Source organism: Narcine bancroftii, chromosome 1 (assembly GCF_036971445.1).
Source record: "Narcine bancroftii isolate sNarBan1 chromosome 1, sNarBan1.hap1, whole genome shotgun sequence".
Classification (NCBI taxonomy): Eukaryota; Metazoa; Chordata; class Chondrichthyes; order Torpediniformes; family Narcinidae; genus Narcine; species Narcine bancroftii.
In genome coordinates, this window is record NC_091469.1 from 222,390,838 (window position 1) to 222,417,757 (window position 26,920).

At 38.2% G+C, this 26,920-nt stretch overlaps 1 protein-coding gene across 13 annotated transcripts in view; it reads right to left on the reverse strand.

The window, feature by feature from the left end:
• The window catches only part of kiaa0825 (KIAA0825 ortholog), a 313,741-nt gene that overhangs the window by 258,110 nt on the left and 28,711 nt on the right, over positions 1-26,920 (reverse strand). For all 13 annotated transcript variants that reach the window (XM_069891196.1, XM_069891206.1, XM_069891301.1 and 10 more), the window contains exons 5-9: positions 18,455-18,625; positions 12,870-12,961; positions 11,519-11,737; positions 2,078-2,343; positions 1,474-1,624 (exon numbers count right to left, since the gene is read on the reverse strand). In XM_069891196.1, the coding sequence (XP_069747297.1) occupies positions 1,474-1,624; positions 2,078-2,343; positions 11,519-11,737; positions 12,870-12,961; positions 18,455-18,625 (899 nt within the window). The remainder of the gene's footprint in view (positions 1-1,473; positions 1,625-2,077; positions 2,344-11,518; positions 11,738-12,869; positions 12,962-18,454; positions 18,626-26,920) is intronic.

Sequence of the window (26,920 nt, forward strand, 5' to 3'; positions counted from 1 at the left end):
CTTTATTATCAAATTCAATCTTTGGTAAAATGTATGTTTGGTAGAGATATAATTTTACCTAAAATGACTAAATTTGAGACATTTCTTATGAAGGGTTATATTTCATCTATGTATCAAATATTACAGGATGGTATGGATAAATATTACAGGGTGGTATGGGAAGCAGATATTGGTTTTATTTTTTTCTTAAGATGATTGGTTAGATATCTGTTATGATAGTGTAACTAGATAGATAAATGCATGTTATGCAATGATTAATTACAATTTTTTACATCAATTATATTTGACACCTGAAAAAAATTTAAAAATGGTTTTCATGAATTAGATTTGTGTTTTAGATGTGGTGATACGGTTGGAACTTTTTTTCCATGCTGTTTTGTTATGTATACATATACAATCTTTTTGGAAGAAAATTCAATCGTTTTTAGGAAACCTGTATAAGATTAAAATAGTTTTAGATCCAACAGTATTTTTATTGGCTTGTTTGCAACCTCTGAAAGGTTTGGGATTAGATAAGTTCCAGATAGCTTTTGTATATTTAGCTTTATCCGTAGTGAAAAAATGTATTGCTAGTACGTGGAAAGATACAAAAATGATTGATATTAATAGATGGCATAATGAGATGAAATATTGTTTAATAATGGAAAAAATTACATATGTTTCACATGACAATTATAATTTTTTATTAATAAGTGGCTGTTTTTTTATGGCTCTCCTAAGGAGAGTTGGCTGAAGGGGGGGGGGGGGTTTCTTTTTTTTTATATAAATAAAAAAAATTCATGTTTATGTTTAATTGCTGCATTTGTCATATATTATTTGTTTTTTGAACGAATAAATAAAGTTTAAAAAAAAGAATATAATAGATTGGCATGAGGGCCTCAGCTACGTAGAATTTGTATTACTAACGTAAATAAAGGACAAAGTGTATTGCAGTCAATGTTACGGATACTACAAAGGTGTGTTGTGAGGAAAAGACTAAAATTTTGTAATCCATTACAAAACTGGGTGGCTGTAAACTGAGAGATTTAGGTGTTTTTATACCAAAACAACAGAAAGTTAGCAAATGGGTAGAGCAAATAATTAGGGAGCAGATAGAATATTCTCCTTTATTGCAAGAGGGCTGGAGTACAAAGTCAGGAAATCGTGAACAGATTAAGGTCATTGGTAAAACCACTCTCGGATTAATGGGTAAAGAATGTTTGCAGTGTCAATCACTATACAAGGAAAACTACAAATATATTCAATAATTTTATTTACAATGACCTATATAAAGATACTGATTCATTAAGTGGATGAAAGGCTGATGCAGCTTAACATTTGAATCACATATGAACAAACAATTATGGAGATCAGATAGGACTGTGAAAGTAAAGCCATGCCTGACCCATGTTAATTAAGCATCAGGTCCAACTAAAATGAGCTGATGGCTGCAGAAACAGGTGAAAAACAAAAGATCACATTGATTATCCATACCTCATAAAAAGATTTGGAATCTTCCCAGTGGTGGCTCTGTGCATCCTGGAAAATACTTGTGGCACAAACTCTTATGTTGTAGCTGGTGATTTGAAATTGGATCATTCTGATGAATTCCTGATATTGCTGTTTTGGCAGCAAGAACAATGGCCTATTCGGAATAAAATAAAATTGATATTTATTTAAGGCAATAATCTCTAGTGCCACAAATGGACTTAATTAGTATTAATGCATCATTAAATTCCTCTTTTTCCAGGGTGATGTTCATTCTCAAAACCCTTTTAGAATTTATTCTTTGCTTTCAACAGTAAATAATTTGAGCATGATCTTGACTGCATTAAAGACAACATTTCATTCAAGGGTCAGAATAAAATATATACACCTTTAATAATTTGCTCTACTGTCAATTGTGTACAAGCTATAAATTTCTTTTGATAATTTTATGAAAAATATATCATTAAATAATTCATCTTGAAGAAATATTGATTATTCTTTTCTTATTGTACAGATATAAGTAATAATCACTTAATTGTGACATAACAGACTTATTTAATTAGTTTTATTCTAATTTGCAATTTAACTGCTTTAAGTGCATAGAACTTACTTTCTCCTAGTCTCTTTCAGCATATTTTCATACTTTGTTAAGTAATTTTGAACAAATATTGCTGAGGAGAGGATAACACACAGGTTTTGTGCTGGAACCTTGGAAGGAACATCTTTGCTTCTCTCTTTCAGACGAGTCAGAACATCTGCAGCCACTTTGGAACAGCTATCCACAAAGGTCTCCTTAATTTCCTGAAGAATGTTTTCACTGCTTGCCAGGGCCAATGGAAGTAATGTGTCAAGTTCTATCATGATGTCAGAACAAAACTAGGGAAGAATAAATATAGTGTCAATTTTTTGAGGCCTGACAATACAAAGATTCATTGCACAATAGAGCTGCGTTGCACAATAAAGAATGGAGCTGCTATAAAATAGATGGGATCACAATAAAATTATATCAGTAGATGATCTTATTGCTTTGTAACCAAACTAGTAATCTATTGCTGACTCTGTACTGGAATATGAGAGTGTGATATTATGGGATCCTTTCACCACTGTATATATTTGTAAATATTTGCATATAGTGATAATGATTGGCTGAGAGCCGTAGCCACACCTACTGGCCAGGTCATGAAGGGCTGCACCTCACCAGATTCAGGTCAGTCTGGTCTGGTCAATCTCTATGTACTCGCTCCAGTCTTTTGTTAATAAAAGCTTTGGTTTGAGTCAAGAAGTCGGAGTCATTCGACGCACTACAATTTTATTAACAAAAATTTCAACGGATGGAGCGAATGCATCGACCTGCAGTCAGCTACTGCTCAGAGTGATTTCAGGCACTGGGTGGGGTGTATTGAGGCATACCTGCAGTGTTCAGACCCCATCGTGGACAAAGACACCGATAAATTGTTGGTTCCAATGTCCATGGTGTTCATGAGGGTCTACGAAAACATCCAGGATGTGACCTCCAAAACGGCAGCCATGTGTGACAGAGAATTTAGAGGTCGTTTGGGAAGAATTGTTAGAGCAGCTTGCACAAACACATTTAAAAAACAAAATATTTGCAGGACTTTTGCAGGAGGCCACAAAGTATCGACAACAGCTTGCCTGGGAAAGCATGATGTGATCTTTGCAGGCAGAAGAGAACTGTTTTGCTTTCAGAGAGGGAGGGCATGAAACAGAGAGAGGAATCACAGAAATCATTTCCAGAGGACAAAGCTGGTAAACTTTGGAAGGCTGTTTGGTCAAAGGAGAAGACTGGCGATCTGAAAGGTGACCTGAAAGAAAAAGGATCATCTGGAGAACCCTGAAGGGGGCAAGTTTCGTCAGCAAGACTGATTGAGAAGGAATCAGTTGCAGATATCTTGGAAAAGGAATCTCTCTCTGAAAACCAGCAAGAACCTTCCTGAGTGATAACCATTTGCCTGTTAAGCACCAAAGCCTGGTGAACTTTGTTAATGTTAACTTCTGTGCACAGTACAAGAATTGCCTGCAACCAGCGAGATTGGAGCGTGATCCAAAGAACTTTTCTAATCTTAAATATACATTACAAAGACCTGCGTTTAGTATAAGAGGGGGGATTAAGTAGTTAAGTAGGTTAAGTAATAAGTTAAAGTTCAATTCTGCTTTCTTGTTCAAATATAATTAAAAACTACTTCTGTTCAAGTAACCCTGTGTTGTGGTGCATATCAATTGCTGCTGGTTTGTGGGGTCCTCTGTACTCCGTAACATTTTATGGGGGTTCGTCATTTAGGATTTGAACATTAATTTATTAGTTGATTGGGGGTTTTTTTGCAAGCTAACTTCAAGCTAGTGCCTGGAAAAACAGCAGCAATGGAAGTTGATACATTTTTGTTACAACCATCACCTGCAGTGCATGAGAAAAGAGGAACTAATGGCTATTTCTAAGGCATTGAAAATTGCTTAAGTTAAATATTAGATGAGAAAAGTACAAATACAGAGGATTATAGTGAAATGTTATATGTGAAGGAAATTTGTTGAGGAAGACTTAGAAAATTTTCCAGAGAATAGATCTTTTGAATTGCAATTGGAATTGGAGAAATGGAGGGTGCAGAAAGAGAGAAATGGAGGGTGCAAGAAGGAAGAGAGAAATGGAGGGTGCAAGAAGAAAGAGAGAAATGGAGGGTGCAAGTAGAAAGAGAGAAATAGAGGGTGCAAGAAGAAAGAGAGAAATGGAGGGTGCAAGAAGAAAGAGAGAAATGGAGGGTGCAAGAAGAAAGAGAAATGGAGGGTGCAAGAAGAAAGAGAAATGGAGGGTGCAAGAAGAAAGAGAAATGGAGGGTGCAAGAAGAAAGAGAAATGGAGGGTGCAAGAAGAAAGAGAAATGGAGGGTGCAAGAAGAAAGAGAAATGGAGGGTGCAAGAAGAAAGAGAAATGGAGGGTGCAAGAAGAAAGAGAAATGGAGGGTGCAAGAAGAAAGAGAAATGGAGGGTGCAAGAAGAAAGAGAAATGGAGTGTGCAAGAAGAAAAAGAGAAATGGAGAGTGAAAGAAGGAAGAGAGAAATGGAGGGTGCAAGAAGAAAGAGAGAAATGGAGGGTGCAAGAAGAAAGAGAGAAATGGAGGGTGCAGGAAGAAAGAGAGAAATGGAGGGTGCAAGAAGAAAGAGAGAAATGGAGGGTGCAAGAAGAAAGAGAGAAATGGAGGGTGCAAGAAGAAAGAGAGAAATGGAGGGTGCAAGAAGAAAGAGAAATGGAGGGTGCAAGAAGAAAGAGAAATGGAGGGTGCAAGAAGAAAGAGAAATGGAGGGTGCAGGAAGAAAGAGAGAAATGGAGGGTGCAAGAAGAAAGAGAGAAATGGAGGGTGCAAGAAGAAAGAGAGAAATGGAGGGTGCAAGAAGAAAGAGAGAAATGGAGGGTGCAAGAAGAAAGAGAAATGGAGGGTGCAAGAAGAAAGAGAAATGGAGGGTGAAAGAAGGAAGAAATGGAGGGTTCAAGAAGAAAGAAATGGAGGGTGCAAGAAGAAAGAAATGGAGGGTGCAAGAAGAAAGAAATGGGGGGTGCAAGAAGAAAGAAATGGGGGGTGCAAGAAGAAGGAAATGGAGGGTGCAAGAAGAAAGAGAAATGGAGGGTGCAAGAAGAAAGAGAAATGGAGGGTGCAAGAAGGAAGAGAGAAATGGAGGGTGCAAGAAGAAAGAGAGAAATGTAATTTTGAGTTGCAGAGGCAACAATATGAAGCAAAAAGCAAAGAGCAGAGGCTGAGAGAAAAAGGATATACGATTTAGAGGAAGCTGAAAGATTGAGGAAATGGAAGTTAGAGATAGCTGAAAGATGGAAATAGGAAATTGAAAAGGACAGACAGTTTCAATTAGAGAAGTTAAGAATGGAGATAGAGAAAGGTAAGAGAGCGGAGGCTGTAACTCCTGGGGAGAGGTTTTTGGCTAGTAAAGAGGTAAATCTAGTGCCTCCTTTTGATGAAGGAGATATAGATACATATTTTAAGCTTTTGGAAAAGGTTGCTGAGAGCTCAAGATGGCCAAAAGAAAAATGGCCTTTTATGCTTCAAAGTTTATTGAAAGGAAAAGCACAAGTTGCATACTCTAGCTTGTAGCAAATTATGATACTGTTAAGCAAGCAGTATTAAAAGTTTGTGAGTTAGTTCCAGAGGCATATAGGCAACAATTGAGGAATTTGGTGCAAACGTGGAATCAATCTTGTATGGATTTTGCTCTGAAGAAATCTGTGTGTTTTGACGGTTGGTGCACCTCAAAAGGAATAAACAATGAATTTGACAGATTGAGAGAATTTATATTAATAGAGGAAATTAAAAGGTGTGTCCCAGAGGAGATTAAATTATACCTGGATGAGAGAGACGTGGGGACATTGCAACAGGCGGCAAGATTAGCAGACGAATTTGCTCTGATTCACAAAAGTACATTCCAGAATAATAGGCATTTTTAGAGAGTTAATGTGGAACAGATTAATAAACCTATTCATAAGGTTAGTCTGGAGCCGGATAGTAGGCCTGAAATAAAGTCTGGAGAAAATGTTAAAAGAAAAGATGAAGGAAAGGTAGGAAGGGACAGAACTCCTGCATTTGTATGTCATTTTTGTAAGAAACCTGGTCATGCGATTGCGAATTATCTAGTCTTGAAACAAAAAGAGAAAAAAAGGTTTTACCTAAAGCATGTATTCGAACAGTGGAATTTAAGGAGAGCAGAGGTGCCAAACCTGGTAAGGAAGACATGGATGTTTTCAAGCATTTTGTGTCAGAGGGCTTTGTCTCAATAAAGGAGGGAGAACCACAGGTTTCAGTTAAAATTATTAAAAATGTTGAGGCTGCTCAGTAATTGTTGTTGGGGAGTGTTTTAACTGTGGATCAAAGGACTGACAAAGGGGAGACAACTTTGATTAAAGATGTTGGAAGTGAGGTAGAGTCAATATCGCTTCATAAGGTTGTGCTGAATTCAGAATGTCAAAGGACCTGTTGTAGAAGGATTAATTCCAAAGTTACCCATGCAGGGTGTCTCATTTTTGTTGATGAATAACTTGACAGAGGATAAAGTTGGGTCAGTTTTAAGATTGACAAATCAGGCTAGTAAGGATGTGGTTAGAGAGGATGGAAAGATATATCCTGCATGTGCGGTAACTAGGTATGTGACAAAGAAATTGATGACAGCTGAAGAAAATCCAGTTGATAGGGATTTGCCCAGTATTTCTGAAGTACTTTTGAAAGAACAGGGTCACTGTGAGAGTGAGGATTTCTCTTTGTCAAGGAAAGAGTTAATTCAGCAACAGAAAATAGATGCAGATCTTGTTGTCTTAAGGGAGAAAGTAGTAACTGAACAGGAGATTAAAGAAATGGCTTGTGGGTATTACTTAAAAGGTGAAGTGTTGATGAGAAAATGGAGACCTCTTGTTATTCTTACTAATGAGGAGTGTAGAGTGATTCATCAGGTGGTTGTTCCTAGAAATTACTGGAAGGAAATATTAGATCTAGCCCACAGTACACATTTGGGAGGTCATCTTGTTGTAAAGAAAACCATGAATAAGACTTTGAAACAATTTTTCTGGCCTGGTTTGAGGAAGGATGTTGTAAATTGGTGCCGGACATGTCATCTTTGTCAGATTGTGGGGAACCCTAACCAGGGTCCTTCAGTAGCTCCATTACAAACTATTCCTGTTGTTGGGGAACATTTCACTAGGGTTATTGTAGATTGTGTAGGTCCCCTGATGAAAACTAAGTTTGGTAAGCAGTTCTGAAAGGTGGTGGCCTCCCAACACATCGAAATTTAGTAGTCTGGCTGCCCTTTCCCTACAGGACATACCATGTATACATAATAAAAGTGCATTTAAAGCGTCATACTTGCTGGTGTAACGAGCCCAGAGGACCCCAAAACCCAGCAGCAATAGAAATTCACCAAGACAAATGGTTACTTAAACAAATGCTTTTATTTTTCTTTAAACATAAGAACAGGATCAAACTTTAACTTATTACTATTCACTTAACCCCTTTCTAATTCTAAGCGCACTTGTATGTAATGTGTATAAGTTCAGGAAAGTTCTTTGATTCACAGTCCAATCTCACTTCTTACTCCTCCAGGTTCATCAGTATCAGGCAATTCTTATACTGTGCACAGAATTTAACATTTATGAATTTTCACGAGGCTCTAGTGCCGAAAAGTAAATGGTTAGCGCTCAGGAAGGTTCTCTTTGGTTTCAGAGAGAGTGTTGTTGCTCATCTCACACACACATACACAAAATGATTCCCTCCAATCAGCCACTTCAGTGTCTTGCCGAAGAAACTTGCCGCATCATGGGTTTTTCAAATGATAACCTGTTCTTCCAGGTCACCACAGAATTTTTCTAATTTCCCTTATTTCAGGTGAAATACTCCAGCCAGTCATTTCCTCTTGTAAGGACCACAAGCGTTTTTCAACAGGCTGAACTCAGAACTCACAACCAGTCTTCAAAATGGGGTTTTAACAAGCCTGCCAGCTTGCCATGTTACAGCCTCCAAAAGCCACTGCAGAACTGTCTTCTCTCTCTCTCTCGGTTTGCAAAACCACATACCCCTCTTAGAACAGCAAACTGCAACCAGACAGATTGCAGTCACCAGAATCAATTTCAGCCTGGGCATCTGTGGCTTTAAAGACAATAGTCAATTTATTCTATAGCATCAGTCCAATTAACACCTACTTGTGAAATTTCCAAAGGCATTCTTCAAAGTTTCTGTAAAGTTATTGTGGACATGAAGTCTCTCTTTCAGCAAAGCTCATGCATTTTAAATGAAATACCTTTTGTGAAATGATAATGTCTGCTTGTGAAGTGACCTACACCAAACCCTCACAATCTCACTCTTTTAAAGACATAATAAATATAAAATATAATATACGCTGCAACACTGGAATGTGGTGAATTCCGTAGGAAATCACCGAGTCTCTTAGTGACGGCCTGGTCCAGCGCACTGACAAGATGGTAATAACGAATGGTGTCCAAATACACTTTGCGAAGGTGAAATTGTGTTTCAGTTTGTTGGAACCACAGTTCAGGCTCAGCTGGCCAGAAAGGTGGTAGCTTCACAGCAACAGCTGCAGAGTCCATGTTTGTCCCAAAAATAAGTTTTTGATCTCGTCAGGGTCACCGATTGTGGCCACTGTAATCGCAGTGGACACAACAAAATAACCACACAAGGAATTTCTAGAGTGAATCAAACAGATTTACTCTTCATCACCCACGCAACCTTTTAAAAGCCAATATCACACCCTCGACACGCACTAACATCACGCACTGATGACACATGGCCAGTTCAATGGTGTTGTAGTGCCGCCAAAGCACTGCTACAAATTTAAATTTACATTTTGTAAGTTACAGTAATTACTTGATTAAAGTGAACTTTACACAATTAAAGACCACATTACTGATTTTCTTTAAATTTACTTTACATTTTGCACTATCGGACGTGACTTTTGATATGGTTGTGGTTTCGGTGGTAACGCTCTATGAGCTCTTTCAATGTCAATGACTCCTTGAAATTCGGTTACGCCCCCAAAGATTGCAGAATCCAACATTGCAAAAAACTCTTCACGTCTTGACTTTCATCACCTTCTTTAAGCCCAACAAATTTTTTAAATATTATTTCTTCTGATCTTCTAATTATCTTTTGTTGCAGCCGCTTCACCTTGAATGTTTTTCATCTGCTCTTTCACATTTTGAACTTCAAATTAATTTCCTTTATTATTTTCTTCCACAACATATTTTTTTTTTTTTTTAAATCGACTTGCAGCATCACTCTTTCCACCTTCTTATTAAAATTCTTATTTTCAACTATACTCTCATTACATTTTTTAAACTTCTATTGTTAATTGCACCAAAGATTGTTGAAAAGTATCCATATATTTCTTCATTTCAGCTGCAGATATATGTCTCTTTCATTTTTTTCTGATTTTTTTAGCTGAAACTCTGTTTGAAATACAATTTCTGTTCTTGGTCTTCATCCTGATCACTGGAGCTGGAGACTTCTTGGGCTTTTTTTTTTTAAATTGCTTTTTTGTGCTCCGCGCATGTGCGACTCCTCAGCTCCAGGCTCATCTCCACGGGCTCCTACCTTCTGACTGCTCCAGGATCCCTTTTCAAGGTAGGCCTCCCTTTATCTGTCTTTCTTGTTCAATTCCTAGTGAAGCTGTTTTATCTTTCTTTGGTGACATCTTGTACCTTTTGCTAGGTCTTCTGACAACTTTTCCTTTTTTTCCCCGACCACTTTAACCTTTTTTAAACTCTTTTTGAACTTTTTCAGAGAGAGAAAGGATTCAAAATAACTCCACATCATCACGTGGCATGCTCCCCCATTTTTATTTTGTCTTTTAAACAGTGTACTCTTAGGCATATGTATTAGGCATTGTAAGAATGAGTCTCAGTCAACCGGATAACTCTTCGATCCCCGTAGGTGCCGGATAATGGAGATTTTAGTGTATTACACGAATATATATATATATATAGGATTCATGAAGAATTGTCATGTCCTCCTATTGACCTCTACTTTGAGGTTTCTAACAGACCAGAGGTATTAGCAGCTTTGCTATGTTCCTTTGGCTATTAAATAGGAAAGGAAATGAAAGGACAGCCATGTTGATAATTTATGATGTGACAGCAAAGCAGTGTACAACATGTATTAACAGAAGAAACAGAAGCACAAGAAAGCCATTTAGCCCTTTATATTTTCAGCATTTAAGGAGCTCATAATTGCTCTTTAACCTCTGTACCACTTTCTTGAATTAACTCCATTATCCTTGATTCACAACATTCAAATAAATTACCCAAAGTTGCAAATGATCCCAATGCTATCTGAGCTATATGATGCCAATAGATTTTGGCCATACACATTGTACAATGTGCATATATGCCAAAATTCTTGCTTGCTGCATCCAAACAGGTATCTATAAAGAAAATCTATCATGGTAAATGAATTCAATTAAATTAAAAGAGACAATAAATACACAAGATAGATATCAAGGCAAACCTTTTGATTATTGAATAGACATGACATTACCTGGAGGTTTTATTCTGGCATAGACATGAAATATGCTTACCACAGATAAGGAGCTTACTTTACAGTAATTCTTCACAGTAATTACTACTTGTGACAACAATGATGACCTTATGAAAAATTTGGTCAATTTACTCAAGTTTTCTGTGCTCACAGCAAATTATTAGTGTCGTGAAAAATTGTTGCTTATCATTATTGAAAGAAGATTGCTCTTTTTCTTTAAGTAAGGGTGTTATGAAATAAACAAAGTGAAATCGCTTGATTAACTTAAATATAATAGAATGACACTTTCTAAAACCCATGAATATCAGTTTGCACTTAATAGCCAAGTTGGCCAATTGATCTTTACATTTGTTTGAAGATATGAACTCATCAATCCTACATTGTCTTGGTTAATCCTTTATCTGATCCTTTCCTCAGGCTCAGCTTCCTTCATATATAAAAGTTTATTCGTCTCTGCTTTGCATATACCTATGCAAGGAATGCAGAATTCCAAAGCTTCACCAATAAATAAATGGAGCGGTACAGTTGGCATAGCAATTAGTGCAACGCATTTACAGCACCAGCGATCGGGAATGGGGCTCGAATCCTACTTGTACGTTCTCCCCACGTCTGTGAGAGTTTTCCCAAGGTGCTCCAGTTTCTTCCCACTGTCCAAAATAAAAGTACTGGGGTTGTAGGTTAATTGAGTGTAAATGGATGACATGGAGTCATGGGCCAAAAGGGCCTGTTATCATGCTGGATGTTCAATTTTAAAAAAAAATTAAACACAGACTGGTTTAAATAACTCACTCCTTATCCTCAGTCAAAATATCCCAGTTTTTGCCTCTCCCACCAGAGAAAACAACCACTCAACATTTTCCTATTAATCTGACAAAACTCTACATACACTAATAGCTCTCTAAACATTTGAATGTTGCTGCTGGCTGCTTAAGATGCGTTTTTCTGACTTTCATCCCATCTTTTATTGAGTACATCAATATTCTGTTAGACTGGTATTACCTTTGTGACTTTTTTTGATTGTTCGTTCTCCATACATTGATTCCATGTTGTTTCCACTGATTGTGTACACATTGCTAAGCTTTTACCTGATGTGTACAGGTTTGTTTCTTGCTGAAGGCATTTTAAACATAAATCTTCAATTACTATCTTCAAAGAGTGGACCACAGAACATGCCAAGGGCTTAAAGGCATTCCGCCAGTCACATTCAAGATAAATCCACTGTAATACAAAGAATCATAGTTCAGTAGCATTCATAAAATTGCAAATACATTTCATTTCAAATTATAACTCCATTTACTTACTTTAAAATAATGCTTTAATTTTAGTACCAAAACATTCCTACCAAAGTTTGAGATATATAGCTAAAGACATTTGCTATTACTTATGAACACTAGCATAAAAAGGATTGGCTTTTTGTAGAGGGGTTGGCTCTATGGTGTTATTAATCTTCGAATGCAAGTGTAAACAATTTTAACCCCAAATCTGCTTCTGTGCAATATTTTCTGTCTTCTATGAACCAGCTTGAAAACAAGCTGAAGTTTCCAAGACAAAGGAAAGGAAAAGTGCAGTGCACATGAGAACCAAAACTCAAGCTCTGGCTTATGCAGATTCCCAATTTGGTGGCTCCCAGAACATTAGAACATCTATGTCACCTCAAAGCCTTTCCAGATTCTTGTGTGGCCAACACTGTCGTCTTGTTTTGTAGCATCTACTTGATCCCCTCATCCAATTTATTGATATACATTTTATACAGATGAGACCTCAGCACCAATTCCTATAGCATCTCACTGGTCATAACCTCCCAAAATGAAAACATTTGTTGACTTTTACTTTTTGTTTTTTCACCCTCTTAACTCATTCTCAATCAGTATACTTATACTGAAGATACGTGGGCTCTGTTTAGTGATGTGGCACCTTCCAGTTAGAACCTCAAAAGCTCTAAACAATATGTTAAACATCATATATCATTCATAAATATATGCTGATTCTGTACCAATGTAAATAGGTTGCTTTCCCAATGTAAAAAGTCAGTGGGCTGTGAATTGTCAGAATTCAAGTCCAGAGTGCTACAAAAACCTTACCTACAATAATATTATGACAGACATTGATAGAATTTTAGGATCAAAAATAATTGGAGGACATGTGGTTTTGATTAAAAAAAGTGCAACCAAAAATAAAGATTTGCCTTTTTTTTTGGAAGAGCAAGTTTGTGGAGAACCACATGGCCTAATTCTAAGTCCCATTTTAAAGTAATCTTGCCTACTAAAAGTGATATGCTAAACAATGCTGGCAGCATTTGAAATACAAAAAATATAATATTCAGAGCAAAACATAGAAGAGACTAGATTACCTCAGTCGCTAATAGTAACGACTCAGCTTCAATGCCAGTTTTTTTCATATTTGCTGGCATTTCAATGTTTGTAGGGTTCTTCTTTAGCACTCCTAGTATAAATAAATTACCATACAAAAGGTCATTGATGTTTTTTCATTCTTGGCAAACTATCACACACACACACACACACACACACACACACACACACACACACACACACACACACACACACACACACACACACACACACACACACACACACACACACACACACACACACACACACACACACACACAATTGTGTTTTTAAAAAAATTGTTTTCCTTCCTTGCATTGAAATATTCCTTTACATATTTCAGTATGATAGCCTATTTAACAGAAGCCTAATAGACTGAATACACGAGATTGTCTGATCTTGGAAGCTAAGTAGGTTCAGGCCTGGTCAGTACTTGGAGGGGAGCCCACCTAGAAACACCAGGTGCTGTAGGTTTCTGTGAAGGGTGCTGGACAAAGTGGTGACTCTCTGCCTTAAGGTAGACAAAAGTTAAAGAATTTCATGCATGTTACATTTTAAATGTAGTATTCCATGACAATAATGTAACCTTTACTTTTTAACCTTTACTTATTGCATTATTATTATTATAGCTGAGAAAGACTTTCACAATAAATTTGCGATTCACCTAGGATTGGTATTTTAAGTAACAAGAGCATTTATACTATGGATACAATGAGTAGAGCTGTAGATTTATGCAGCATGGAACAGCTCTTTAGCCCAATTTGTCCATGCTGCTATTCTGTGCCAGTCCCATTTGCCTACATTTGATTTGTATCTTTCTAAGCCCTTCCTATCGATAAACTTGTCTAAATGCATTTTGAATGCTGTACTTGTGCTTTTTTTTTTAATATGCATCATTGGAAAATTTTGGGTGAACTCCTCTGCAAAAACTATTCCAAGCAGACAGAGATAGTTTGTGAAATAGTACCTCATTAAAAATTTGGTTTGAATTGCCATGTACAACAACAACATAGAAATTTTAGCTATTATTCAATTTATGGGGTCAAAATATACAGAACATTTGTTCCAATCAACCATTTCATGACAGTGGAATATTGTGGAATCATAGAACCACAGAACACTACAGCATAGAAAATGGCATTTTGGAACATCTAGTCCATGGCAAACAATTTATTCCACTGAGTCCCATTGACCTGCACCCACATCATCTTCCTCAATACCTCTCACATCCTTTTACCCATCAAAATTTCTCTTACATGAATCAGGCTCAGCATCATGTTATTGTGCCCCCCTACCCACCCACAGCACTAGCATCACATGGTTTTGTCTCCATATGCAAAGCTCAGATGTTTGTCTGTTATGTCGGAGGGAGAGAGCAGTGTGATGGCAGCGCATGGAGGAGGTTCATGGCAGGTGTGCTACCCCCCTCCCCACCGCTGAGTGAGTTTTCAAACATCAGTTTGTGCCCATCCCCACTCCCACCACGGTTACCCTAGACTTGTTCTGACTCCAACTCTGTACATGATGCAATCGAACCCACACCCACCACATCCAGTGCAAGCTCATTCCACACTCTCACCATCCTCTGAGGGAAGAAATTCCCCCTAAATATTTCATTTTTCACCCTTAATTTATGTACTCTAGTTCTTATGGAACTCTAGAAGTAAATCACATAAATCTGAGGATACCGTGGTTGAAGTAAAATCACAAAATGCTGAAGGAAGTCAGGTGGGCAAAGAGTATCTTTTATGTAGCAAAGGTAAAAATACATAATGGACGTTTCTGCTTGAGCCCTTATTCAAGATTATGGAAGAATGTCGGAAGGCATCCAAACAAAAGGATGCGGGGGGGGGGGGGGGGGTTGGCAGAGGGGTAAGGGAAGGGGAAGAACTAAAAACTGGAAAGGGAAAAAAAGTAAGCAGGTTAGCAGAAAGCAGAGAAGTCGGTGCTAATGCCATCTGACTGGAGAGGGCCCAGTTGGAAAATAAAGTTTTGTTGCTCCAATCTGCAGGGGTTCAGGGTAGGATACTACATTAGGCCTTGGACAGATGCGAGTATGGGAGTGTGACTTAGAATTGAAATGGTTTGCTATGGGGAGGTCTGCATTGTCGCAGAGGGAGAAGAGATGCTCAGCAAAGTGAATGCCCAATTTACGACCTGTCTCTCCAATGTAGAGAAGGTCACAAAGGGAGCACCAGATGCAGTAAATCAGTCCTGTGGATATACATGTGAAGTGTTGCTTCACTTGAAGGGCCTATTTGGGGCCCCAGACCATGGTGAGGGAGGATGCGTGGTTGCAAATGTTGCACTTCCTGCTACAATAGGGGAAGGTGCCAGGATGGGGGGAGGTGATGGGTGATAGATAGGGAGGGATGAGTGCATGAGATTATCACAGAGGGAGCAGACCCTAATGAAGGCAGAGAGGGGAGAAGGGTAAATGTGCCTGGCAGCTGGATCCTTTAGTAAGTGCTGGAAATTCCAGCAGATAATGTGTTGGATGTGAAGGATGGTGGGATGGTAGGTGAGGATAAGGGGAATTCTATGTTTGCTGCATCTGGGGGCAGAGGGGGCCAGGGCAGATGAGCAGGAAGTGGAGGAGATGTGGGTGAGGGCTGAGTTGATGATGGTGGAGGAGAAGCCAAGTTTATGGAAGAAGGCAGACATTTTGAAAGATCTGGACTGGAAGGCCTCATCTTGGGAACAGATGTGGCAGAGATGGAGAAATTGATAGAAGGGGATGGAATCCTTATCGGTGACAGGGTGTGAGTGAGTCAAGGCAATTGTGGGAGTTAGAGGGTTTGTAATACATGTCGGTGGAAAGCTTGTCTCCCGAGATGCAGACAGAGATCCTGCTTGAATTTAGCCCTCATAATTTTGTAGACCTTTATCAAAATCTCTGATGATCCAGGGAATAAAGACTGAACCTATTCAACTTTCCCAATAATACAGTCCCTCAAGTTCTTCCAACATCATCGGAAATGTTCTCTGTACTCTTAAGTTTGTTGATATATTTTGTTTTTAGGTGATCAAAACTACACATGATACTCAGATCTGAAATCTTCTCACCGATCTGCAAATTTCCAAACCTTTCCAGCTACACATGTTGTACAGGGGTATAAAATTATTCATAATATGGATTCACTGCTCAAACAGGGAGGAAGGTTAAATGGATAGATTACAAGTCATGATGAGAATGACCAAGTTATTGGAAGAAAAAGTGAAGGACAGCAATAGATATAATTTGAGAAAACAATCAAGGATAATGAGCAAAGATTTATTGAAGGTTGGTGAAGTCTGACAAAGGGTTTGACTTTTTAAGGAGGTCACAAAAGGATCAAAGGGCATTGCACAATTGTTTGCCACGCTGGTTTTAGCGAGGCATTTGATGAAGTCATACACAACAAATACATCAACATGGCCAAATTAATTAAAATTAATGGTTAAACTGGATGTTAAAGTCTTTTTGCAGTGAGGTTCTTTTGGATTCTGAATTGCTTACATTTTTTGGTGCGTAGAGCAACAAAACAGACAAAATAAATTTGCACAGCTCATGCATTTCCCCAAGTTTACAAGTCAAGCTTCACAATTTAATTTAGATTTTAGTGTCTCAAATTTGTTTTGATTGAGTTTCTCTGAAGAAGTTACAAAGAGGAATGGAGACAGGTCAGTGGACACTGTCTACATAGACTTCAGTCAGGCTTTTGACAAGATTCCAGGTTAGTCAAAAGATCAGATTGCAAAGGATCCAGAGTGAGCTAGCTAATTTCATACAGAATTGACTTGATGGAAGGGGTCAGAGGGTGGGAGTGGAGACTGGAGGCCTGTGACCAGTGGTGTGCTGGGGGATTAGTGCTGGTTCACTGTTGTTTTCATGTGCATTAACGACTTGGATGCCAATGTAGTAAATATGGTTAGTAAGTTTAGGAATGACACTAAACTGATGGTATAGTGGAAAGTGAAGAACATTATCTGTGATTATAACAGTACAGTACAACTATGATTACCCAAAATGGTCTGGACCTGGCCTATGTCAGATAAAGGGTTTTATGGAGAACTGGTCAATTTTTAAAAACTGATGAGCAACAGTAAATCACTTGCAACAGTGTTTAAAATACAACAAGCAACTATGGTTTATAGTCTGCAATTTTGGGAAAATAGCAGAAAAAATTAACATAATTATTGCTCATGTGGTCGCAACCACTGGGTGCCTTTTTAGACTGCAATACCTGAGTGCAACAGTCCTGGTGGTTGGACATGCAGTGGAGCGGGTAATCATCAATGAATTTTTCCAGTAATATTTACACTGCAGGCTTCCTCCAAAAAGTTGTAGGAGTCCTCAGGATAAATCACAGTGCAGGAATTGATTCAAAATTCCTACACATTCCTTTTTACATTTCCCTGATTGTGCCGGTATATGCCTCTAGTCTAAAAAACCATAAACAAGGGAAAGATTTATAAGCATTAAATCATGTTTAATTCTCACCAAAAAAAATGCTTGGCACCGCCAATCACAGACACCTCCCCACCAAGGATCCGCTCCTACTGGGAGGCCAATGTCCCCAGTCAGTTCAGCTCCAAAAAAATTTCAGAAAAATGAAGATTTTGGAGAATCCCATTTCAGAAGATCAGTGTTGTACTGTACCTAGATCATTGGAAAGTGGGCCAAAGAACAGCAGATGGAATATAACTCAAACTAATGTGTAGTATTGCATTTTGGTCTGTTGAACAGAGACAGGACTTACACAGGTCCAGGAGAGTGTTGTAGGACAGGAACCAAGAGGCACAATTACATAATTCCTTGAAAGTGGCAACTCAGTTTGATGAGGTGGTGAAAGAAGGCATTTGTCATGAGTGCCTTCATCTGTCAAGTACAATAGATGGGATGTCATGTTACAACTGTACATAACAATAATTAGACCACTGATGTTATGTATTGTGTATATTTCATGTCACCCATCTAAGGGCAAAATGTCATTAAAGCAGAAAGGGTGCAGAAAAGATTCACAAGGATTCTTTTTGGATGGAGGACAGACTGGGAAAGTTTTCCCTGCAGCATTGAATACGGAGTGTGAACTTACAAAGGTAAACAAAATCATGAAGGACAAAGATAAAGTATTTTTTTTTCCTGGGTAGAGGCGACTAAAATATGACACCATATTTAAGGCCAGATGGGAGAGATTTAAAGGGGATCAAAGGGGCAAATATTTCCACAGTCAAGTTGATAGGTGGAACAAGGTGTGAGAGAAGGCAGAGGCAGGTATAATTAGAACATTGAAAAGTTGTGTCGATGGCTGCATGGTAGGAAAGGGTTTAGACTAAGGGATGTGGGCTAAAGTTGGGCAATGGGACCAACTTAATCAGCATGGATAAGTTGGGCTGAAGGGCCTGTTTCCATGATGTAAAGGTCCGAAATTACAAAAATTGGCTACGTCATTGGCAGGAAGATCACTCACACATTGGCATGGATGACAAAGGCCAGGGTAAACAATGAGAACTGCTCTCTCACAATGTATAAAGAAAGACCTCATTTTGTAAACTGATGGAAAATTAAATCAATCATTCCAATAAGCCGATGTACAAGTCATACCTCGAAAATTTCTGCTCCACTGTGTAAAAGTGTTGTCCAAAAAGACCTCAGAAAGGAGTTCCTTTATTCTTTTTTCCAAATGAAGAAGATGTTTTATCAGCTGGGAAATGCCTCTTAGTTGACAAGTGGTGAGATTCAATTTTCTTATGTGCTTGGTTGGTTCCTGGGTAACTGCCCAAACAAAAGAAAGTTTAATTTGGTAAATTACTAATTTAATTACATAATAAGTATAGCCTGAAATTATTTCTTGCATTATACCATGAGAAAATCTCTCACTGTACATCAGTAGAGAGATATTAATAAGGGTTTCAGGGCTTGCCATTCATGGAAAAACTGATATAATGTCCAGCATTACCATGACCTTCACTTCTGTTGATAAAAACTATCCAGAAATGGAATCACCTACAATAGTTGGCAGATTTCAATGACAAGGGCAATGAAAATCTGACAGATGAGAAAAGGACAAAGACAGGAATAGGAAGAACAAAGTAGCATGCAAACTCAACAAAGCACTTCTATTATTTAGAACAGCCTTTTTTTTGGCTGAGGACTCTGCTCAAAATTGATGAGCCCCCTTCCCTGTGAAGCAGTCAAGTTTTGGTTTCTTCCATACTTCTCTCCGACCAATTACATTTTTTTTTTTAAAATCAAAAACTATTTATGTGAAGTGAAAACAAAGCTTTTACTTAAATATGCCATGGCCCCCATTGCGAATGGCTGATTTAGAAAACATGCTAGAGCTCCCTTAGAATGTTGATCAATGTTATAAGCAGACAAGATTGTCATTGCATAACACTCCACAACAGTTTGAAGAAAAAACATTACAAAGCCTGATTGAATTACTGTCATGAATTGTGTGGATAGCACACATGGAGGAAATCCACCTGACTTTCTTCAGCAATCCATGGAAGTGCTTGCAACAATATTACCTTGAAAGAAAAATGCATTGGCTTTGATATTGTATTACATAATTATAATCGCATACTAGCTTGAAATTATACACAATAAAACGTGAAATGGCTGGAACACTCGAAAGGTCAGGCAGCATCAGGGAAGGGAAGCAAAGTGTTCAGTTCCAAAGTATATGATAATATGAGAACAAATCACGAGGAGCCAAATAACTCTGACGTGATTACGTATTCAATTAAAATCAGTCATAGATTCACTGGCTAATTATCCTTGTGCAAAGCCTCAAGGTTCATCATCTTTTCTTCCATGCAGTGTTCCCTCTAAAATTTCTACCAAGCTATTGAAATGCTGCTCTTTTGCAGTGGAAATTGCCACAGATGATTATTAAGCACTCTTGGCATACATTACCCACATTTTGACTGCAAAAATTATCAGTAGTTGACTAACAGATGTGGTGACAGCACTATGGGATTGATGCCATGAAACAATCTGCTGGATGATAGATTGCTCAAGCACCCAAGAATGATGAAATAAAGAGACACAAAGGAAAAACTTCCACTCCAGTACTTCTAGTCTGTGGCATGTGCCTGTGATGTCACAGAAGAGATTTTAGTCAAGAAACATTGAAGAGTTGGGTTTGCAAATGATGACAAGGAACTAGTCACAACTTATCCATGCAAAGAATGGATTCTAGGTTGAATGGAAAGTTGGAAGTCTGGAGTTCGTTCCCGATACTCTTAAGCATTTTACATCAGTTTTCATATTACCCCTACAGCAGCCAAGCACTTTAAAATGCAAGGAATTTTATTGTTGTCTTCATCTGAGTAACTTGGAATGAAATGAATGTATTTCAGCCCCTCCAGCAAGTTGGTACTAAAGAAAAAACAGACAGTATTAAAAGAGGATTGGATTCGTGCACAATCTTAAGTGAAAATTACACTTGGAGAAAGTATCTCAGGTCCCTTGTGCATCATTACTGTGGTACCATTTTTCAAATTTCTCTTTTCCAATTCTCTCCCTTGTGAATGGAACTTCCTTGTAAGAGTCCCTAGTTATGATTTTAATCAGTGGTTTGAGTGTGATGTGCATTCCTCTGGTGACCCTTTTTGTATTTAAAATATCTTGGGATTATCCTTAATATTATCAACCAGAGCAATCTGCCCAAGCTCTCTTCTTTGTCACTGAGAGAGCTGTATATTTTTCTTGCTCTCATCATAGAATTGAATATACTGCCACAACCTCAGAAATGCAATCATGTGGCAGCCTCTCACAGCCCCATCAGGGTGTCTCACAAAATTAAGGACAAACGTGATGATCCAGCAGGCTGCACGAGGCCCGCAGCGCTGCCCTCCAATTGGCCACATCTAAAGGAGCTTAACTGGGCTATCAAGGAAAGCGGATCGCAAGTGCACCAATCAGCGCTGAGGGGGCTTTGACCACGCCCTTCATCTTCAGAGTAAAAGCAGGTTAATGAAATTCAACTGGGGTTAGTGTCGTTCTTTCTGACAACAGCAGGTTCTTTCTGAGCGAACCTGCATACAGCTATAGCCTCTCCTGCGCTATAGGCTCCGCAGAGCTATAGCTTGTAGCAGCTAGCTACAATGGAAGGAATTAATTTTCAAGCTCAAGGGGCTGTGTAAGAGGATGAATGATGACATATCCACAGGTCTTCAGATGTACTAGATAATTCATCTGGTGCACATGTTGCTTACTGATGATCACCATCTTATTCCAAAGTTAAAGATATTGGAAAATCAGCTATGTAAATCAAAATGCAAAAAAATGTTTACTTCACATGCTGGTCTTAAAATGAACAATTAAGTATCAAAATGAAACAAATAATTAAAAAAAACATGAAAATTTTAATCCAACTGATTTCCTATATCACTGTTAAATATACTTTTTTTTCCATAACTCAACAATACTATATTTTGTAGGATGTCAAATGCCCCATATAGAAGACATTTGTCAAATGGCAAACCTTTCGGAGAAGCAATACAGTAGTTCAGAAGGTGGCTCACCATCATCTTATGAATATACAATAATTGATGGCTAATATCTTAAATAAAACCACACTGTTAAAGTATCAATTAACAATTTAAGGCCATAGCTTCAAATTGCTATCATTTGATACATTATGAGCAATGGTAGCAAATAGCTTCTTTTTTTAAATCATATTGTGCCACTAGCTATGCACTTTTCGATTAACTGGGGTTAATTTTGACACCTAGGTATTTGGCCAAGCAGGCAAATAGGAAAAATGCAAATTTCTGACCCAAATTTACACTGGAAGTCTTTAAACTCCAGACTGCAATTACCCATGATCTGAACAGATAAATACTTTCAACTAGCTGGTGGTTAGGAGTGGAAATTTCAGTCGACAGGACCAAAAAATGACTTCAGGCAAGTTACAAGGACAGTTTTCCCTGTCTCTTCACTTCCAATCAGAATGTAATTTGATAGAACTGAAACATTACTTCTGTTTCTCTCTCCACGGATGCTGTCTGACTTGCTGAATCCTTTCAGCATTTTCTGTCATAATGCTGTGGATTACCATCATCATCAGATCAAGTGAGAGATCAAATCCAAATTCCAAGAAGTGGAATTGTTGAACTACTGGCTTTATTCCAGCCAATTTTCCATGTTTGCTTTGACTATTTTGTAGCAAGGGTGACCGGTCTTCAGCTAATCTTTTATTGTAATCTTGCTGTTTTCTACTAACACCAATCCAATCACTTTGATTAAACACAAAGCTACAGATGCTGGAATCTTGAGCAAACAATAAGGTGTTGGAGGAACTCAGCAGATCACGCAACAAACACAAATTGAGGTGATTAGTCAGTACTTCAGGTTGGGACTTTGTTTTTCAATTTTAGATTTCAGAGATGTGGCTGACGTAAAAAAAAACATCCAAAATCCCACCCTCTTGATTATGGGTCAGGAATTCGGAAACTGATTTATAGGACTCTCAAAACCTATCATCTCTGTATGATGCATATTTGTTTATTTTAAATTTTCTTGCATTCGTTTTACACCAGAGTAATTGAATAACTTTTTATAATAAATATAGGATTTTAGAAATGTGGTTTATCAAAACCATTTTGAATTATTTCTCAACAATGCAGATTCTGAAATGTAATCAACAACATGGACAAATTGTACAGATTTAGTTGAATTTTACCTTTAAACAAACATTACTTTTATTGGATGAATGATAGTGAATATTTTAAAGGGTGAATTCCCTAACAGTTAGCATTTAGTGTTTGTCAAATGACATCTACAGAACAGATGGTGTTGCAAAGGTAAACAATCTGATGGCTTTTTGCCAGATTCAAGAAATATTAAACCTTAACTGAAGTGCAATTCCCTGACAGATGATACTTATTGCCACTTCATTTTCCATGTATTTCATCCACAGTGTCAATTCCAGAACAAAGCTATTTCCAGCTTCTTTCTTATTCCCCTTGTGGCCCAATGCTATCCAACTGTCTCTAGTGGAAGGAATTATGTGTCTGCTGTTGTCTAAAGCCAATTATTATACATTTTATTCAGAAAGATGTCCAGTCTTCTGGGAATTGGTAATCATGAAATAATTTGCCGCTGATTTAATTTTCTGCACAGATTTGTTATCAACTCTTATGGCCGCAAACTCAACAATTTTCTGCCTTCTAAAAATCACACTTCAGATTACGAAACAGAAATAGATAGGTCTGAGGAATCCTCCTGCCTTTTGTTTTCCAAAATTCTATTGGCGACTTGATCAGATCCATTTCTTATATAAAGTCAAAAAGCATAATAAAAGAACATTCAATATGGCTCCATTTCTGTGCTTTCAAAATTTAGCTCTTTATATTCTTTGCACATCATTGCTTATGTTATGCAATTTTAAGATTATAATCAGAAACTTCTCAGCTTATCCCTTCACCCTTCAAGAGAGCTTGTGTCGCATAGATCATTAGAAGTCCAATTTCATCCATTCCAACTTCCAACAGTTACCAAAAAATTTCCAATCTTGAACTTCACTTGAGTTTTTAACCATTTAATTCAATCTCCACCTAATTCATTTTTAGGTTTATTACTCTGTTTTCACATTTTGGTCAAATCTAAAAAAAAAAAATCAGTTTTGTTCTCTTCACATTCCTCGCAGCCTTTCATGCTAATTATTCCGATATCCTCCATCTTCTCCTTTCATTCGCAACTCACTATTTCTCCTTCATATAATTCTATCCATTGGTAATCCGTCTTCACCTCAATAAGCCAGTATCATGATCCATAAACCTGAACAGAACTTCCAAATGGTAATGACATCCAGGTGTTGGTACAGTATCTGACTCCTTATTAGGCTACCAATGGTTGATGAACCGGAATTTGCTGGAAGCAACTATCCCAAGGATCTAATACTGAATTCAGTAATTTTAGTTTTCAATACAGATAAAAACTCTAAAGGAAAATTTCCTTAAATTAGAAATTAACTGAAGTAATTTAACAGTTTTAGCAACCAAGTTTGGAATTAAATACTTTGCGCTTGTGAATTATTTATCCTTTATTCAGGCTGCAGTTCTACTGAGCAAAAATGCTTTGATTCACTGACAAAACAGATGCTTTGCAAATGAGTGAACTAGTATAATAACAAGCAACATGGCACAATTGCCTATCCATTGGTCTGAACAACTGAAGCTGTAATGACTATTTTAGCAATCATCTGCTAAATCTATTGGAATTTTCACTGTTGATGTTTTGCGCTTCTGCAATATCACAGTAATTGTGCAACATCTAATAAAAATATTTGAAATATATCCTCTCAAAAAGGATGCAATCAGGAAATTAGTTCAATTGGTCCCACTTAATCATTAGATTTATTACATGTATTTGCACTATACATGCTTTGTGTTCAGTGCGCTGTGCAGCGAATGAAAGAAATAAAAACACAGAAGCTACGAGTGTGTTGAATCAACCAAATGACTTTACTGGAAATCTGCGAGAACTTATCAGCACAACTCCCATGATCCTGTGAAGCAACCCCCCCACCACCACCACCACCACCAGGACCATTGTGTTGTCAGTGTGAGCCAGCACCTCCGTGACCCAGTTTATCAGCAATAAATGACCCCCCACCCTCAGAACTGGTGTTCAGAAGTGCCGAGTCCACAGTTTGTACGTTTGGAAGGCCGACATCTACACCGCGGGGCTGGAACAGTTGGTCATGGTCAAGGTGTGCTGGTTTGAGGCATTCGATCATTACGGTTTCCTGCCTACCCCCAATGTCCAAAAGGCATGTAGTCTTGTTGTGTCGCAACACCTTGTATAGAACCTTGTATGGGTGCTGAAGGGGCGCCCAGGGCGTGCCTCTCTTTATGAAGATGTATTCAGTCTTCAAGATCCTTCAGGATGCAGAATGGAGCTGGACCATGATGTGAGGTTGGGACGAGGGCCAGGGTGCCCACCTTCTCAAGAAGTTGCATTAGCAGCACCATAGGTGCTTCCTCCTGGCTACAAGCCACTGGCACAAACTGTCCTGGGACTATCAGCAGGGCCCCATAGACAAGCTCAGCGGAGGACAAGGCCAATTCCTTCTTCGGTGCTGTGTGGATGCCAAGGATCCCCCAAGACAGCTCATCCACCCAATCCGAGCCTCGGAGCCACACCACGAGGGACATCTTCAAATGCCAATGGAAACTTTACAGCAGGCCATTAGACTATGGGTGGTAAGCCGTGGTGTAATGTAATTAGGTCCCTAGGAACTAATGCCAGTGCTGCCCATAGCCCAGACGTGAACTGTGACATTGGAAGGCCGAAACAGGAATTACAGGGCTGCGGGGAAAGAGCAAGGCAATGGGATCAGTATGGGGACTGACATGGGGTTGTGGGAAGAGAGCAGAGCAGTGAGATCAGTGTGGGACCAACACAGAGCTGTGGGGAGAGAGCTGGGGAGTGGATCAGTGTGGGACCAACACAGAGCTGTGGGGAGAGAGTGGGGCAGTGGGATCAGTGTGGGACCCACACAGAGCTGTGGGGAGAGAGTGGGGCAGTGGGATCGGTGTGTGACCAATACAGGGCTATGGGGAGAGAGCAGGGCAGTGGGATCAGTGTGGGTATAGAGTATACAATTTCCTATAGCTAGCAATCGCTTTTTCTAAATTGCTGTGGACTTGCTTGCGGTAACTGGATCGTTATGGCACCACGGACATCTATGCAGTTGGACATTGCCCAAAAAGATGTTAAGCGACACATACCTGTACAGCAAACTCTGGAGGGGGTTGTGTGTTGTCCAAAATTATAATTAACAAATGTAAATTGCAATAAACCATTACATGCACTGTGATTATAACTATTAAGCACCTAGTACACTGAGGAAGACGGTCAAGTTATTTGTTTTTTGTGGCACGAGATGGTGGGGGGGGAGGGGGATGCTGGAAACAATAAGAGAAACTACATTGATATTGTCAAGTGGAATCCACAGAGAACCAAGACGACAAAGGGCTAATCTCAAATTGTTTAGTCACCAGTGGCAATTTTTACAAAGCTACTTTTTCCAATGAGGTAATGGGCTATATAGTACTGCAAACACTGCAACATTTTCCTACCAAACCCACATAATTATTGTGTCACGTTATAAAATTACAAAAAGAGTAACCCATAAAATAATTAATTGAATATCAGTATTTTTAAAAATAAAAACACTTTGAATGATAAAGATTTTATGTCAACTCTCAAAACAATATTGCATATATTTAACTGTAAGCAAGCTAGATAGGTTTATGAAAATTATTCTTTTAAAAGTAACATTTTCAAGCAGAAAATTGTTATGGTAAACATTATTCATTTAATCTCTTCTAATTTCTGCCCTGTAAAACCATTTTCTCTTCTTTAATTTAAAATAAAGATATTTAGAGATACAGCACAGTAACAGGGCCCTCTGGCCCATGACTCCTCCTTACCTTCAAGTTTCTATCTTTTTCCACTATTATTGAAAGGCTTCTTCACAACAAAAATATGAAGGATGTTGTAAACGCAAATCTCAAAATTGTGAAATGAACAAGTTTCTGACTGGCTTCTCCATGGATGCACAGGAAAAAACTCCACAAGACTACCTTGCAACCAGCATTAAAGTGGGAAAATATGATGACAATCTCTTATCACAACCTGCGTTTTATGTGCTGAAACTATATCTTAATTGAAGTGGCCTTCAGGAATACATTTCTATATGTACTGAAAGCAGAACAAAAAATATTGTTAATCTAGCCTCCTTTATTTTAAGAATGGAACATATAGTTGAACAATTTAAATATTATGTATTATGAGATAGTAAATCAATAAGAATGTTGATGGTTGTTGCTTGCAGCATGCTCATAAATATTATTCTGATATTACAGCTCAATGCTAATTTAAGATTATCCTTAAATTAACATTATATTTTGTGCCATTCATCCTTCAGATGTAGCTTTGCAAAAATCCCAACCATTCTTGTGACTAAATAACTTGAGATTACCCCTTATTGATTGGAAGAAAAATAGTGTACAACATCTTTTTACATCTACCTCAGCAAGTAAACATTGC